Consider the following 17,576-nt stretch of genomic DNA (forward strand, 5'->3'; position numbering starts at 1 on the left):
ACAATCTCTTCATTGTCATCTTCATCTTCAGATTCTTCGTCAGTCACACCCTCATCCACTGCAACATAACAGTGTTTTCTACCTTTCCCTTTGAATTTATTGAATTTATCATTTTTATTGGTGTTAGGGTTGTTAGCAGCAATATGACCAATCTTGCTACAAGAGAAACACTTTAAAGGTAGCTTTCCTTTATACTTACCAGTGCCTCTTGGGAATCTTTTAGCTAGCAGTGCTTCAAGTTCCATCACTTTATCTTCAGTGTCTTCACTTTACTAGTTAGTTCCATGAATAGATCTACACTCATGATTTAAACATACATTCTTTCCTTTTCTAGTAGATGAATTGGTAACAAAGGCTTTAAAAGCAGATTTAGTTGATTTTGCCACGCTATTGTCAAAACTATTTAACTCAAAATCTATAAGCTTACCAATCAATGAATCAACAATTACCTTATCTTTTGAAATAGATCTAAGTTCTTGGATTGCAGATACTCTAGTAGCATACCGAGGTTGAAGAGTTCTAAGAATCTTACTCAGTATTGCATCATCTTCTATTTTGCCACCAACACTCTTTATGCCACCAACAACTTCTTTGATTCTCTAACCATACTGTGCAATGTTTTCTCCTTCTTGCATTCTCATGTCGTATAACTTTCCTCTCAAGCTTTCCTCTTTGGATCTTTGTACATGCTCATCTCCTCCATATATTGTCTCTAGCTTTTCCCAAACCTCATGTTCTATCTCTATTCATTGAACATCAAAGTATTCAGAATTAGATAAGGTACTTACAATATCATCTACGGCTTTCATGTTCTCTTGCTGCTCTTTGAGTTCATTTGGTGCCAAGGGAGTAGTATTAGGAGAAACATATCTATGTTCCACAAGTTTCCAATATTGTCCACCAAGGCCTTTAATGTAGATCTTCATCATGTCCTTCCAAATCTTATAGTTGTCCTTGTTGAAATTAGGACCTTCTTTCTTCATCATCATCATCTTAACTGCCTCAAAATATTTTTCTCAAGCGGTTAAGCTTTCCGCATACAGAGGACCAAAATTTTGATACCAATTGTTAATCTTATGAGGATATGGTTAATACTGAGGGGGGGGGGGGGGTGAATAAGTATTAACAAGAAAATGTAACTTCAAAACAAAATACCATTTACAACAGATCTAAAAATCATTTAACACATGAAACATATCTCATACATTTGTAATCCACTTCTGGTCTCTTATCAATCAGAATATTTACCAACTTAATATCTGATCAACACATACTCATACTGACTTATTATCAGATCAAAATGCCTCACCTATCAACTCATTAACATTACTAGTAACCACTTTCAGATCTCTGATAAACAACAGTAAACTTATCATAATCGGAAATCAAAAATAATATATGAAATAAGATAAGAACATCGCATGAAACATTCCACACATGAACACCAAAATTTTTGACGCAGAAACCCAAATGGGAAAAACCATGGTGGGAATTGGTACCCACAATAATTTGTACTCTTTTGAAGTACGCCCTGTTAAGAGCTTATGCCGATTAGGAGCAGACCCTGTTAGAAGTCACCCGGTTAAAGGATTTGCCTAGTAGCTCGGTTAAGAGCTTGGTGACCTGTTAGGATCAACCTCATAAGAGGATTTACCACTCTATTTTAGAGCTGCCCTGTTAGGGGACTTAAATGAATCATGCCTATTAGGACCTATCCAGTTAAGGGATTTAACCCGCTGCAACTGTTAGGGAACAACAATAAGAAAATAATATGTGACTTAGCACTTTTTTGCACATTTCTTCTTGCTTTATCAGATCCATTTATACACAACACTCTGCAACTCTCAGACAGATTTATCACTCCACTTGGATGACTCAATATATTGTTTAAGATCACTGACAACTGAAACAACAATCACGTGTTAACATAAATAGCCATCTCAACTAGGTCAGCCACAAAACCTAATTACATCTTGAATTTACAATACAAATTATATTGGATCAATATCCAGATCATTACAACAATTTACAATGCAATATCAACCGTTGATTATTCATAACCCCATCATAAAGATCCGATCTGTACAAAAGTCAAACCCTTAGAACATTCCCAAGAAAATTTGCCATCTTCTATGCTAAAACACAATTTAAATTATTCACGCGGGTTGTTTCGTGTTATTTCCTTCATGTAGATTCGCCACCAATCACTATCAAGTCAAAAATCATTACTAGTTGAGTGAATTCATCACTGGTCCTAAAACCTTGGCACAACTCCACTAGAAATTCAAAACATGCCTTCCGGTAATCATCACAAGATGTGGTTTCGGTCACATACACAAATCTATCACAAAAGCTTATGTCTCAAACCACAAGTCTCCAACCATCACCAATTTACCAATTCCATCAAAATCTTTGCTTTTACTGGTTGAGGTCCTAATTCTCAGTCCTACCGGTAAACCCTGTCATACTTGCAAATTCTAACTTCGGTAGACCAAATCACTTATCCATCAAGTCAGACATCAAAGTTAATACGAAATCATTATTGAAAACAGTAATTGACATAGGTTGCCATCAATGACAACACAAATAACTGATCATGCCATCATCATTCCTCTACTGGTACAATCATTAACTCATCCGCATCAGTTATGCCAATCATGCCAACAAACTCCACTAGGCATTGTTCATTCACTAACACCTATTGTCCTTTTTGTAGCCAGAACACCTTATAGGGAGTTGGGTGTCTGGTTTTCTTCAGGCCTATCTTGTCAACCATCTTTGTGGATACAAGGTTGTTAGTACCTCCACTTTCAATAATAACTTTACAACATTTACCTTTAGTCTTGCAAGTAGTTCTAAATAATGATTTCCTTTGTGCTAGCTCTTGGATTTCTTTATTTAGTTTTAGAAAGACTCGCTTCATGAGAAATGTTTCTCCAATCTCAGGTATATGATCTTCATGAATAGGTGATTCCACACTCTCCTGCTTAGCTTGAGCAATATGTGCACTCCTCTAGCTTGTGGTAGAATTCTCTTGACACTCATAAGATCTATGATCATATTTATTACATTTAAAACATTTTCCAAAAAAGCCTCCACCTCTACCTCTTGAATAAGGCCTTTTTCCTCTAAAATAATTATTACCTTGGGAAGATTGTTCCTGGTGATGTGAACTACTGGCTTCTTCTATTTGATCTTACCACTGACCTCTACCACTTTGTGATCCTCTTCCTCTGAAACTTTGACTTTTCCCTCTCGAGCTTTGTATTTGTTTCCTAGAAAGCTCATTGATGTTTGCTCCTAGATGTTTAGCTAAAAAAAAAATGGTTTGAGTTGTAAGGATTCAGGATAAATCTTTGTCACATTTTTGAAAGAAGTTTCAGTATTAGCTTAGGCATTTCCTAATGAAACACCTTCATAAGGCTAGAACAATTTTGATATATTGCATATAATAACATTAACATCTAGGTTAAGAGATGAGAACGACATGTTTATTATAGCAATGCCACTCCCCTTGGGATGCTAGACCAACCACCTCGCTGAAGCCATTGGAGCCTACCAAGTTTTAAATTTGTCTTGTCAACTCCAGTACAAATGTGTTTGGCTTGAAGGAGACTCCAATAATATCATCCAATGCCTCAAAGGTATCTATAAGCCTTCTTGGACTATAGAGGGATGGATTAATTTATCCAAGGAAATCATTGGAAATTTTGAGAAATGTGTGATTTGCCATGCCTACTAGGAAACTATTATGGTGGTGGATTTTTTTGCCAATAAAGGGGTTGTTTCTAGAGAAAGGATGATGTGGAACTTTAATGACAAGCTAGAAGAGGATGTTCTTGCATTGCTTAACTATGATGGGATTCATGGAAGAGAAAATAAATCGCACCTTTTCCAATAATTTAATTACACCTCTCTTATATTGTGTCATGATTTCCTTAATGTGGTATGACATTATTCCGAATGATTTTGTTCATGTGGGTGGAGTTATTGTTGTATTATGTCTTTTTTACCCACACGCTTTCTAGTTATTTTGGTGGATTGGTTGGTTTTCTTTCTTTTCTATAGTTTCAAGCAATTCTGCACTGTAACTATCGGAATGGGGGGCGATAAGTGCCATGAAGAGCCAGTTGACTGTGATAATTTGAGGAAGAATCCAACTTTGTGGCAGCATTCAGAGAGGGGAGGGATCACTCCATACGTCGAGAAGCTTAATGGGTGGGATCCAAGTATCACCGTGCTCTTTTCCAAGGGTTGGAAAAATAGTAACATTTCTCTATATGGTAGAAATGTGGTGGCTGATAGAAGCTTATATTGAAAGTTACATATTTGTCTATGGAGGGCATGAAATTATAAAGAAATAAAAAATACTCTAATTTAGATGTGAACAAATTTCCTAAATCTGATTAGGAAAGGGAGAAACTAGTTAGGTCTCCCTAGGGAAGCTATGATACGTCATAGATTAGGCCAATCTAGAGGGACCTTTTGAAAGTTCTCAAGGAATACATCACTTTAGATAGGTGGTTTACTAACGCCTTCGACCATCATTTTGTGCTGCTCAATCATTTCAGGCATTAGGTAAGGGCTTCCATCTCGTTCTTCTTGTTGTCATCCCTAAGTTCCAGCATTAAGGATCATAGGAAGAACCCTATAAAAAATATGGTTCTTCATGAAGGTCTTCTTCTTTTAATTCATGACCATGTTAAGGCTCTACCTGCTCCCTCCAATGTTATTTCTGTTTTAGACGAGGATGAGACAAATTCTAGTGATTTTGAGGAGGAATACTGGGATATTGAGCTGGAGGAGGATGATTGTGTGCCCCCTAAGAAGACAAAAAATAATCCCAAAGAAAACAATCTATGTTTGTGGGGTAAGGTAAGGGGAAGGGGAAGGTGACTGCTCCACCCAAGGTTTAGACCAGAAAAATGAAGAAAACTAGGAGTTCCTTTGACCCTTCCCCTGATGAGGTCAGAAGAAAAGCTATGTGAAGGAATAATAGTTCCGGGGTAGGTAAAGGAAAAGATGAGGAGTTGGGTGACCCTCTCTGTGAGTTGGATAAGATTAATGTTGGTTCCCCTGTTTCGAGTGGCTCTATTCTACCTCACTTGACATCTCATGGTCAAGGTAGATCCTCATTGCGTTAAGAGTTGAATGTTGATTCCCAACACTTGAAAATTAATCGTGAGTAGTTATTTGATGTTATGGGTATGGAGAAAAATAGTGCTATATATTGATTTTTTTTAGTCTGTTCAAATGGGTCTTCCATGAAATCAAAGACTTACAGGTTAAACAAAGGGCTACTAGAAGCAAATTAGAGGTGATGGAGGATTTTGGCTTAGACATTAGTAAGGATCCTAGTGTGACAACAAGATGGACAGAAGAAGAGGAAAACTCGATGGTTGATTGATTGAAGAAGATTGTTGAGGCAATTGAAAATTTGAGGCAATTGAAAATTTGAGGCAATTGAAAATTTGAAGGACTATGAAAGGAAAGTTTCTGGTTTTGAGGAAAAGCTGAACAATATTAAGGCTTCTCTCCAAACCATTATGAAGATTAGCCACAAAGTTATGAAAGTAATTGCTGAAAGCATGAGCACTGTGGTTCTCAACTTGGAGAAGGAGATTCAAGGCAATCGAGTTGTGGAGCTAGAGGAGGAAAAAGATAAAGGACAAGATGATTCATCTGGCCCAAGCAAGAGAATGGGAGCAAATCTGAAGAGAAAGGCTAAAAGGCCTCCTCAAGACCTTTAGGACCTTAAGAAGGTTGTGCTAAATATGAATCAACTTGAAGTGGAGGTCGCAGATATTCTGAAGAATTTGGCTTAGTCTCCTCTACTATTTTCTAGGTTTTTTGCTGTCTTCTGGTTTTTTGTTGTCTTTTGGCTACCACTTTCATGGTTATCTTTAGATCAACTTTTTGATATGTGATTGTACTGTTTAATGCTTATTTTGATATAAGACTTGTTGTTAAAGGGTTTAGGGTCCCTTACAAACATGTTTTTACTGTAATAAAAAAATTAACATCTAGGTTAATTTTTTGTTTGAAATTAAATTGTTATAATTTACTATTAATTTGTTCATTTTATTGTGCTTAAATAGCCTTAATTTTGTTGTTGTTATCATATTCAAAATGTAAGACTAAATTTGAACAAAAATAAAATGTAATGGTCTATTTTTAATTTATATTTTATATTATAGATAACTAATGAAATAATTGAATTATTACATTAAATAGAATTGTTAGTAATTTTTTTTATTGTAATATTTAATAGATTTTTTTCCCAAATACAATGCATTTAAGACAAAAAATAAACAAAATTAAATTACAGTAAAAGAAAGAGTATATTGAAAATAAAATTGAATAAAAAACGTACAAAAAAATCTCGTTTGGAAATCTTTTACTATTTGTATTCAAAATTTATAATAATTTTACAACAAAACTCATTTTCAAACTTAACATGTCACTTAACATGTACATAATAAAATTTAGGTCATGGAAAAATAAGATTTTAAAAACTCATTAATTTTAAAGGAATACAGCTAAATTCTTTAAGGAAGTCTCTATCCAAATATGCGAGAACGTCCAGAAGAGGCAATGACTCAAAACCAATCCTTGATAAAAAAAAATTCACCCTAAAATTCTTTATCAAATCACACCACAATTTCAACTCACCACGCTGAATTTAAGAAAATATGTACAAATTCAAAGATTTATTTATTTTGCTATCACTATCAAAAGGCTATTTTTATTCTAATCCAGTTATATATCCACTATAAATTTTAATCTATGCTCTCTTTTATTTAAGGGAGAGGACTCAATAGTTAAACATGTTTCAATTGTTGTGATAGTTGTTTATTTAATACTCATACTTGTTGATTTGATATTCATACTTGTTCGTTTAATATTCAGTTTTTTTTGACAACATTGTACCAGTAGTTGTGACTTCAAAGTTGTTATTGCTGATGATGACTACCAATAACTAAATGAAATATACTGTTAGTTGTAAAAAGCAACCAATCACGTGATGCCACATCAGAAGCACAAATATTGGGACCCTTTTGCACGACTATTGGTTTCACCTTTTTTTGGGGTTAGTTTGGACATATTGACAAAAAGCATGTTGATGTGGCACCGTATTTGATGATGTGACCCTAAGACCTTAGTTATAAGCAAGAAACTTGCCAAATAAGCTGCTCTTTCAGCTTCGACATTTATAACACACCATGGCATGTGGTGCCTATAAGAGGTGGAGGCCTCAACAAAAATTTCGGTGCAACGATGAAAATATCTGTTCATCATTTTAATGCGCTATCGTTGCAGTGAGTTTTTTATGCATGAGTTTGTTTTTGTAGTCATATAGCATCTGTCATTTATTCGTACATTTGTTAATGCCAACCTCAACAACACAAGTTCGGTGTGAGACTGGCCGGAAAAGAATTTGAGGTGAGACTGCCCTGAAAACAGACATCATGCTATTCTGGTGGGCTAATGAAATAAGGAATGTAGCGTGTCACTAGTAAACAGGTAGTTACCATACAAAGGTTTTATTTATCCTAACATCCCTTCGACTACTGATATGTTTTGGGAAATCGACAGAGATGTTCTTCTGTTCCATTCTTACTCCTTTACACTGAATAACCCAACGAGGAAACAAAACCTGAAGAAAGATCATTCAGGTGAAGATTTTACTGCAGAGTGCCTGACCAAGCTGCAATTGCAGATATCTTTAGTATGTCAGAGTACTAACCAGTCAGCAGGGATTGTGGAGCTTACATATACATCAGATATTCAGCACACAAGAAATACTTACAGAGATCTCTGTAGCTATATCAATCGTTACGGAGCTTCTTCTGATTATCTTGTTAACTGTGGCAAAAGGTAAGCACTGCATTTTAAAATAGAATGTTTGTTTTTATCTTTCTTGTGTTGCTTTGAGCTATAGTTTTCAAGCTTTGTATTCAAACAAGCTCTGCACAGAGAAACATTAATATTATGCATGTAGAATACAAGTTTTGCCTACTTGTTTGAATGAATCCTTTATTTTTTATGGAAGGCCGTGGATTTATTAAGATTTTAACTTATATGTGATGTCATGTTACATATAGTGCTTTTGAAAATACCCCGTTTCCAAAGAAGTTTCCTGACCTCTGTGGTCATCTAAGAATTTTATCAGTTCTACATCAAAATACCCTGTTTCCAAGGATGTTTTCTTAACTTTGGTCATCTAAGTATTTTAAAATCAGTTCAACATCAGTAGAGCCCATTTGGAGGGATTAGTCAAATAAATATCTGAATAGCTGATAGCATAGATATGTCATATTACAGCCAAGATGTATTCACATGGCTTAAGCAATTAATGCTAGGAGTTTCTTCTTTCAGAGCTCTCAGTGTAGAAGAGAGAGGTCTTCATATCTTACTAAAAAGTTAATTGGGCTTTTCATTTCAGAGACAGTTTGATCTGTAAAACCATGCAAATGGAACGATTTGAATCCACTCTACCCTCAGCACCTCCAGCAAATATGGAAGTTTTGTATGCAGGGCGTCATAAACACCGGCTCTATTTGTCGGAAGGTTTGATACGTTACAGATGCAACGGGTGTAAAGCATATGGAGCTAATACAGGGTATAAATGTCATTTATGTGGGAATGTCACGTTCCACATATCATGTATTGACTAACCAGATGATTGTGTGCATCCCCAGTATCCTAGATACTCGTTTAGATTTCCCAAGAAGACTGCTAAGCGAGGACAACGGTTGGACATCTCTCTTATCATGTATTGATAAGGCTAAGTTCAGCATACAATGTTTAGCGCATATGATAACCATTGAGTATATACAAATTATACAGTCATATCTCCATGAAGGTATATTTTGCTTGCACGGACTGCATTTAAGTTCTCTTTTCTTCTTTCTGATAAGTTTCAGGGAATGGTCGGCAAGTGTGTGTTTGTTACAGTTAAATTCTCGTGGCATGTCAAGACACGACGAGTGAAATTTCCCCCAGGTTTGACAAAAATTGTTCGAGAAGCTTCGTATGAGAAGCCTTTGATGAGATTCTTGCAGTGCGCGCAAAAAGAAGTTTAACTCTTGATTAGCAAGATTTGGCTTAGCAAAAATGTTTGAAAGCTTGGGACAAGAACGATGCAGCACGAAGTCAAAGTCGATGCAGTCTGGATTTCTGCATTGATAACCGCATCTGCTCCCACTTCTCCACAACCACTGCAATAGAAACGCTCTCTTCTACGCATCAGAAAAAGTGAATGCTTCTGGCGGGAGGAAACAAAATCAAGAGGATTGACAGTCATAACGTTGAGTAAATTTGAATTAGAAATGCGGGCTGGGTTAGTGCGAGTCCAGGACACTGTTTGCAAGGAATTGGGAACGCGAGAAATTGGAACCCGGATCCCCGGACCCTCTAATGAGATATACTTAATAACAAAGCAATTATGCAAGGCGTTCCCTATTTGAAGTTAATCAATTAATATTGATTAACTTCAAATAGATAACGCCTTGTGTAATTAATTGCTTTGTTATTGTGTATATCCCATTAGGGAGCCCAGGTTCCAATCTCTCACATTCCCTGTTCCTTGAAACACACTGAGCCAACCCGTGTTTCTAATTCAAATTTACTCATCATTATGGCTGCCAATCCTCTTGATCTTGTTTTCTCCCGCCACGAGCATAAGCTTTTTCTGATGCCTAGAATAAAATGTTTCTATTGCAGCGGTTCCGGAGAAATGGGAGCAGATGCTGGTTATTAATGCAGAAATCGAGACCGCTTCAACTTCGACTTGGTGCTGCATCTTTCTTGTGCCAAACTTTTAGACATATTTGCTAAGCCAAATCTTGCTAAGCAAGATTTAAATTTCTGCTCGTTGTCGTCGTTTTTGCACCAAAAGTGCAAAGCTTGCAAGAATCTCTTTAAAGGCTTCTCACACGAAGCTCTTTGGACATTTTTTTTCAAACCTGGTCTGAAATTTCACCCGTCATGTCTTGACGTACCATAAATTAACTCTAACGAACACACTTTTGCCGACCATTCCCTGAAACTTATCAGAGAGAAGAAAATAAGACTTAAATGCAGTCTGTGCAAGCAAAATATACCTTCATGGAGATATGACTGAATAATTTGTACATACTCACTGGATATTGTTTGCGCTAAATGTTGTATGTTGAACTGAGCCTTATCAATACATGGTAAGGCAGATGTCGCACCGTTGCCCTAGCTAGTAAGTCTTCTTGTGAAATCTAAGCGGGTATCTAGGATTCCGGGGATGCACACACATTGCCTTATCATGTCTGCCATTGCTCCTCTTCATGTTGCAGAGAGGGAGTAAAGGACTGTCTTGGGTTAGCACACTCGGGTCTTGTATACTAACCAGTCAGCAGGGATTGTGGAGCTTACATATACATCAGATATTCAGCACACAAGGAATACTTACAAAGATCTCTATAGCTATATCAATCGTTACGGAGCTTCTTCTGAGTATCTTGTTAACTGTGGCAAAAGGTAAGCACTGCATTGTAAAACAGAATGTTTGTTTTCTCTTTCTTGTGCTGTTCTGAGGTATAGTTATCAAGCTTTGTATTCAAATGAGTCCTCCACAGAGAAACATTAATATTATGCATATAGAATACAAGCCTTTTTTTTTTCGATAAAGACCTTAGAATACAAACCTACTTGTTTGAATGAATCCTCCATTTCTATGGAAGGCCGCAGATTTATTAAAATTTTAACTTATGTGTGATGTCATGTTATATGTAGTGCTTTTGAAAATACCCCGTTTCCAAAGAAGTTTCCTGAGCTCTGTGGTCATCTAAGAATTTTATCAGTTCAACATCAAAACACCCTGTTTCCAAGGAAGTTTTCTTAACTTTGGTCATCTAAGTATTTTAAAATCAGTTCAACATCAGTAGAGCCCATTTGGAGGGACTAGTCAAATAAATATCTGCATAGCTGATAGCATAGATATGTCATATTACAACCAAGATGGTATTCACATGGCATAAGCAATTAATGCTAGGAATTTCTTCTTTCAGAGCTCTTAGTGTAGAAGAAAGAGGTCTTCATATCTTACTAAAATGTTAATTGGGCTTTTCATTTCAGAGACAGTTTTATCTGTAAAACCATGCAAATTGAATGATTTTAATCCACTCCATCCCCGCACCTCCAGCAGATGTGGAAGTTTTGTATTCAGGGCGTCATAAACACCGGCTCTATTTGTCGGAAGGTTTGATACGTTACAGATGCAAGGGGTGTAAAGCATATGGAGCTAATACAGGGTATAAATATCGTTTATGTGGGAATGTCACGTTCCACAGATCATGTATTGAGTTACCAGATGATTGTGTGCATCCCCGGTATCCTAGATACACGCTCAGATTTCACAAGAAGCCTAAGCGAGGACAACGGTGCGACATCTGCGGAGACAAAATATTAGGTTTTGTGTTCAGGCTTTGGAGAATTGCAAAGAATTGCAAATACACCCTGCTGCGTCTGACACTTACCCACAGTCACCATCCTGGTCATAGCTTCAGACTACATGCTAACGAGAAAAATTGCCGTTGCTTGAGGTGCTCCGAACAAACAGGGGCATTGAAATATGAATGTGAGATAGGTTGCGAAAGTTATATAGACATAAATTGTGCCATAATGCACTGTCACAGTCTATCCTATCCCAACCCGCAAGCCAGAGCAAACATGTGGTTTCGACTGTTGGTAAGTTTCTTATATTTCTTGTGGGAAACTTTTGTGAGGGGTTAGCGAGAGGGTTAGAGGGCTGATAAGAAGCTGCTGATCGCCGGATTGATAAACCTTTTGTGATGTGACATTCTCATGTCACAGTATTTTCCAACAATCCAATGTTTTCAACAAACAATTATGTATTTCAGATTTCATTTTTATCACGTGATGCTACTGTAATTGAAAATCAGAATAATTTCAGCTCTCTTTTTATTGTGTTGTTGATTAAGAAGAAATTTCTATGAATACTATTGCTTTCAACAGTTTGATCGTGGGGTAGACAGAGTCTTCTAAACGATTTCCCTTTCATGATTTTATCTCGTCCTCCCCCTGAATCCTTACAGTGGCTAAACTGCTCCATTTGACATTCTTTTGTACGATGATGCAAGAAAATGGGCGTGTGGGTGAATATCCTCTGCACTTTCTCATTCCCGATTTCAAACATATTCATCATGTGAGTGTGAGCAACAGTATCCACCCTTTTTCAAAACATGTGTCATAAATGATTTTTAAACAAAAGAAACAGTGCCTTAACATGTCTGCCATTGCTCCTTTTCATGTTGCAGAGAGGAAGTAAAGGACTGCAATTAGCCTTGGTTTAGCGACACTCGGGTCTTGTGACTTTTTAAGACAAAATCATACTCGTGCGAGGCTCAAAAATCATCAGTTCACTCCTACTGTTTAACGAACAGAATGGTCTCGTATTGATAGGATTCGAATAGAATTAATGATCATATTGTCTGTCACTCTTTCACCAATTAGAGTTCATATTATGGTATGAGATTGTAGGAAAATGTAGGATCCTTATATGTTATCTTTTGGAGTGAATAAGACATGGACATCTGGGGAATGCTTATTTGAATTTTGAGGCTTTTGAAAAAAATTGGACTACACAATGCTCAAGATAAGATAAATAGGTTTTGCTCCCAAAGCTCATCAAAGACATAACATAAACAATATAGGCATTTCACACTGCATAACAGAGGCTGATGAGATACAGAATGGGGTTAGGAAATCAATGCCACGAGTGAGGTTTTCCAGTTGATTGTAATGTTGCTAGACCCTCATTGTAACTATGACAATGAGTTTTTACAGAAATGGATAAAAGACCATAGAATGTATGAAGAACTGAAAGATTTTCACAAGTACTAGATCGTTGGGTTAATAAAGAGAATGTTAACTCCATCACCATACATTCTATCATGATTCTCACGGGTAAAATTATGCCCTCCATATGTAAAAAGTTTCTTGGCTGTCATGGTCTGCTGAAATAAGCTATATCTATCTATGTAAAAATAAATAAATTCAAGTCTTTTTGGAATGCCATGCCAACATTTCCGTCATGGTAAGTAATTAATTAAGAAAAACAACTTTTTCTTCAATTTTAACGTAGTTATGAAAATATTTAGTTCGAAATGGGTAATATTGTCCATCTATTGAAACAAAATTATAATTTCATAAATTCCAAAACATTTCAGATGCTTCTAGAAGATAGCCAGATGAATATTTTCTTGGAAAATATCAAGCATACACATATATTGTGCCTGGTTTGCTACTCAATGCGTCTTACTTCTTGCACCTTTTTCTGTAAACACGTGCTTTCTGTGTTCATAAGTTTTTATTTAGCATTTTAATTGGTGTGGAATTTTTATTTTTAAGCACATACATTTGAAGCTTGCTAGAAGAGAATTTGTTACAGACTTGGCAACATTGAAAGAAGATTAAACCTTGAAATGATTAAAGAATTTAATGTTCTTCTGCAGATTAGATCCGCCCTTCCTGAAATGCTTTGTTATGGACTTTGAAGTTCTTCTGAGAAAGTAAGTTGTAGAGTTGGAGTCCTTCAGTTAAAATGCATTAATGCTGTTATTGCATGATGATCTGAATGGCCATTTCCAAACTCAGTTTTCCATAAAAATGAGGATGACTGCTATTCAAAAATAGATTGAACACTCAAAACCTCTTTCAAATTCAATGAAATTGAGCACAAGCTGAAGAACTGCGAATTCACGAGTGCATATCCTTTTCCATGCATGCTTATATCAAGTCAGATCCAGATTATTATCATGTTGAGAATTATTTTTATAACTTCACACAATTTTTATATCACATAAAAGTTGAGTAGCTATCATCTAATAACTTTTGAGGTTGTTATGGACTTATTTGTGCTACGAAGGAAAAAAATTATCGATCATTTGTTAATTAAGGTGGAAACTTAAAAATATATATACTTTGAAGGGTCTTTGACTCATCATAGTAGAAGAGGTTAACAAATAGACACCTTTATTTTTTCCATCAAAATTATAGTTTACCAAATGTGGTGCATGGGGATTGCCAATAGTAGATTATCAATTAATGATATGTTCCCACTAATGCATTCATGCCATGTAGAATTCATGTTCAACCAGACACCAACATGTTTATCTTTCATTACTCCATACTCGGGCTCCCACACATGCATTTAGCAACCTTGCTTTTGTGCATGTGTGGATGGGATGGCATGAAAAGATAGGAAGATGCCACCTTCAATGGTACAATCCACAACATTAGAAAAATCCATGATACCTTACTACCAATTGTCTTCTTCCACAAAATTTCTTGTATTTTCTACCCATAGCTATCCACTTTTGCCATCATTTTCCCATGGCTTCAAAGGGATCCAATGAAAAGAATTTGGACATCTATGAACATATTGTCTAAAGCATGTAGAGGTCTATTTGGTGGTTGTGTTTGATGCTCTCATCAAACTAGCTTGAAATAGGAGGTGATACCTCACTTAGGCAATAAGACAAGTGGTTATTTCATTTTAGTTATTTATTTTCTATTGTCTATTATTTATGACAATTTATATTTGTTGTTTACTATTTTAGAAGACATTTATTCATTTCAATCCTCTCTCATTGTGAATGGAAGCTAAGGTTGGCATACCTCACTAAGTCAATGATTCACCTAATCTTTTTGTTTTTCTTGTTTTTTCCTTCTCCGCCCTATTTTATTTAGATCATTGTTTAATTGTTGTTAACTATTTCAGAAGGAATTCCTTCATTTCACTCATTGATTTGGCTATAAATGGAAGGTGAGTTTGTTATACGTAACTAAGGTACTGGCCTACCTAGATTTTATTTATTTATTAATCTTTTATTGTCTTATATTATTCTAGCCACCATTTATTTGTTGTTTAGTGTTCAAGAGAAGGAAGTTCTTCATTTTACTCCACTATTTGACTCTAAATAGAAGATGTGTTTGTCATATCTCACCAAGGTTATAACCCATTGGGACTTTGTTCTTTTTCTCCTTTCTTCTATATTGTGTATTTCTCATTTAGTGGTTTAGGGTTTAGAGGACTCGATAGTGGTCACATACTCTAACTTTCAAGGTTCGCATGACATTCTATGTGCTACAATACTTCATTTTTTATTTGTTGTGTATTATTTTGCTAATTGTTTATTTGTTGTTTAGTGTTTAAGAAGATTTTGTTAGAGTATTTGGGTATTTACTTGATTAATTAAACATTATTTGTTTAATTATTTAAGTTCGCTTTATCTCTTTTACACTTAAGCTAACTTTAGGTGCATATAATTAATTATTATGTGCAAACCTAGGTTTTCCCTTTTAGGGTTTCTTGACCTATTAAAGGTTGATTTCTTTCTTTTCATTGTATGAAGAAGGATTATTATTGACAATACATTTTGGAGATTATTGAGCTCTCATCTTTTGGAGCATATTTTTCCTGTGTTTTTGTTCCTTCTGTGATTTGCTTCCTTACTTCTCCTTGTAATAGGTTTTTCAGCTTGCAGAGATCATTTGGGCTCCTGTTGTGTTGTATTTTCTCAACTCCTATATGGTATTAGAGCTTCAGATCTGCAGCTACTTGTTCTTGTTTTGAGAATTTTTGCTTTGGAAGCAGATCTGGGGTTTCAGGAATTTTTTTATGTACCTAGGGTTTGACCTTTTTTTATGGGAACTTTGGGCCTAAATTAACCTCACCATCATGCTCAGAAGGCCCAAAAACCCCTATGGTCATATAAAATTTGACCTATTTTGGTTCTTGAGCCTTTGGGAGTATTTTTTTCTCAAATCCAGGCCGTACGACCCTAGCACGCAGATTGAGAAAAAAATTTTCAAAAAAAAAAAAATAGTTTGCCTTTTTATGGCATGCAGGCCGGATTTTTGATATTTTAAAAAAAAAAATTTCAAAAAAGGCGATTGTTGTTTTTTTTGCAAAATTTTTTTTTTTTTGGGGGTTTGTATTTTTTCGCACGGTACCGGGTTGACAGTCTGGCTGCCGTACGACGACTGGACATGTCAGTACGGCTCCCGGCCCCTTTCCGGCACCGGCCTTCGGCCTCCTACCGATCCTCGGGCCCCACTGGCCCTGACCTCCGACCCTGGCTCACCGGCCCTTGTCGGCAGTTTTTTCCTCCGGGCCCCTGCCCAGCTTGCGCCCACGCTTGCCTCCCTGCAGCCGCTGCTTCTCGGCGCTGTCGCTGCTATAGCTCTCGGCCTCTGCGCTTAGCCCCGGACCCGCCTCCCCGCCGCCGCTTCCTGCAGCGCCTCTTGACCCTGCCGCCACTGCAGCTCCCGACCCCTGCGCTCAGCACCCCGGCCACCGCCTGCAACACCTCCGGCTAGCTTTGCCACTGGAGCTCCTCCTAGCCACCGGACTGCCACCCCGGCCACCCGAAATAGTAGCCCACCATCGGAGCTCCTCCCGGCCTCCAGACCACCACCCACCGCCACCGGAGTGCCATCCACTGGCCACCAGAGCACCGCCCAGCCACCAGACTCCCTTTTTTGCCTCTTTCAGGGGGGTTTTGGTTATTTGGCCATATCTTGGGCATACGGAGTCATTTTTTCAAAAATGAATAGGCGTCGGAAAGCTGGTTCCAAGCCGGACCTCTTCATGTTGGTAATTTTTTTCAATTTTTATGTTTGACTATTTTTTTTTTCCAGTCAAAGTGAGGTCTAGTTTTTGCACTTCGGGATCCATAGAATGAGCATCCGACCTCCGTTTTTTGAAAAATTTATATTTTCAGAAAGCGTGTGCTGTGCACTTTCTAGCCATATGTGTTTTAGTTCTAGATTATGCTCCATGCATATTTTATTCAGTTTTTTCCTTCTCAGCACTCTAGTGGATATCGTGGTTGTTTTAGGTCCTGGGATCTCTTCTCTGAGTAGGATGTCTCTATTTTGGTTCTCGTTTCTATTTCAAGTCTTCTTATCATTGTAGCATTGTATTTATGGAAATGCACTGAGATAAAGTGCCATCATGCATTGTTTACTTGGGATCATGCACATCTTGTGCCTTGTTGTACATGCACTATTGATAAAGTGCCATGAGGGGGTTGATGTTTGCCTTGTTTGCCATCTGCCTTTGTCCAGTGAGTGTTCCTTCCATGAAATTCACCTCATGATGTGTGTCAAGTGAGTGTTCCTTCCACGACACCATGTACTTGTCTCTGCAACTTTGATGTTCCTGGTTCTTTGTCATGCAGTTCTTCTTAGCTGTCCTTTTTAGTGTTCCTGTCCCTCTTCCACTTTTGCATTATGGGGAGGTTTATCCTGTTGGTTCTAATGCTTTCATGGTTCGATTGATTAGCTCTTTAGGCTTTGGTGTTTTCATGCCATTTGTATCTTTGATTTCAGTTGTTTTCCTTGTTTGCATTCTAATTCAAGTAGTGTTATTTGAGGGCACTCATACAGATTATAGTCTTCTCTACTTGGTCATGTTCTATTTTAGTGGAGGTTTTTCAGATCAACAGTTATTCTTCAACAGAGTTTGCAGGTTCTTCATGCTTCAGTGGTGTTTTTTTTTCATCTCTTTTTGGAGT

The 17,576-nt window shown here is 36.9% G+C and overlaps 1 protein-coding gene across 2 annotated transcripts; it reads left to right on the plus strand.

Moving 5' to 3' along the window:
• The first annotated feature begins 7,522 nt into the window (after window positions 1-7,522).
• On the plus strand, window positions 7,523-13,751 carry LOC131042563 (uncharacterized). 2 transcript variants are annotated; one of them, XM_057975880.2, is made up of 2 exons: window positions 7,523-7,878; window positions 13,509-13,751. In XM_057975880.2, the coding sequence occupies exons 1-2, from the start codon at window positions 7,577-7,579 to the stop codon at window positions 13,567-13,569; spliced, it is 363 nt and encodes a 120-aa protein (XP_057831863.1). In that variant the 5' UTR covers window positions 7,523-7,576; the 3' UTR covers window positions 13,570-13,751. The 2 variants fall into 2 exon arrangements, with proteins under 2 accessions (XP_057831863.1, XP_057831862.1); XM_057975879.2 differs by lacking the exon at window positions 13,509-13,751 and adding an exon at window positions 8,447-8,808 and having other exon boundaries at window positions 7,525-7,878.
• Window positions 13,752-17,576: the final 3,825 nt, after the last annotated feature.

The sequence above is a fragment of the Cryptomeria japonica genome, chromosome 9 (assembly GCF_030272615.1).
Source record: "Cryptomeria japonica chromosome 9, Sugi_1.0, whole genome shotgun sequence".
NCBI classification, from domain to species: domain Eukaryota; kingdom Viridiplantae; phylum Streptophyta; class Pinopsida; order Cupressales; family Cupressaceae; genus Cryptomeria; species Cryptomeria japonica.

Coding starts and splice junctions, on each gene's coding strand:
- LOC131042563 (XM_057975879.2), top strand. CDS start 7,577: ATGTTTTGGGAAATCGACAGAGATGTTCTTCTGTTCCATTCTTACTCC. Junction 7,879..8,446: donor CTTGTTAACTGTGGCAAAAG/GTAAGCACTGCA, acceptor TTTTCATTTCAG/AGACAGTTTGATCTGTAAAA.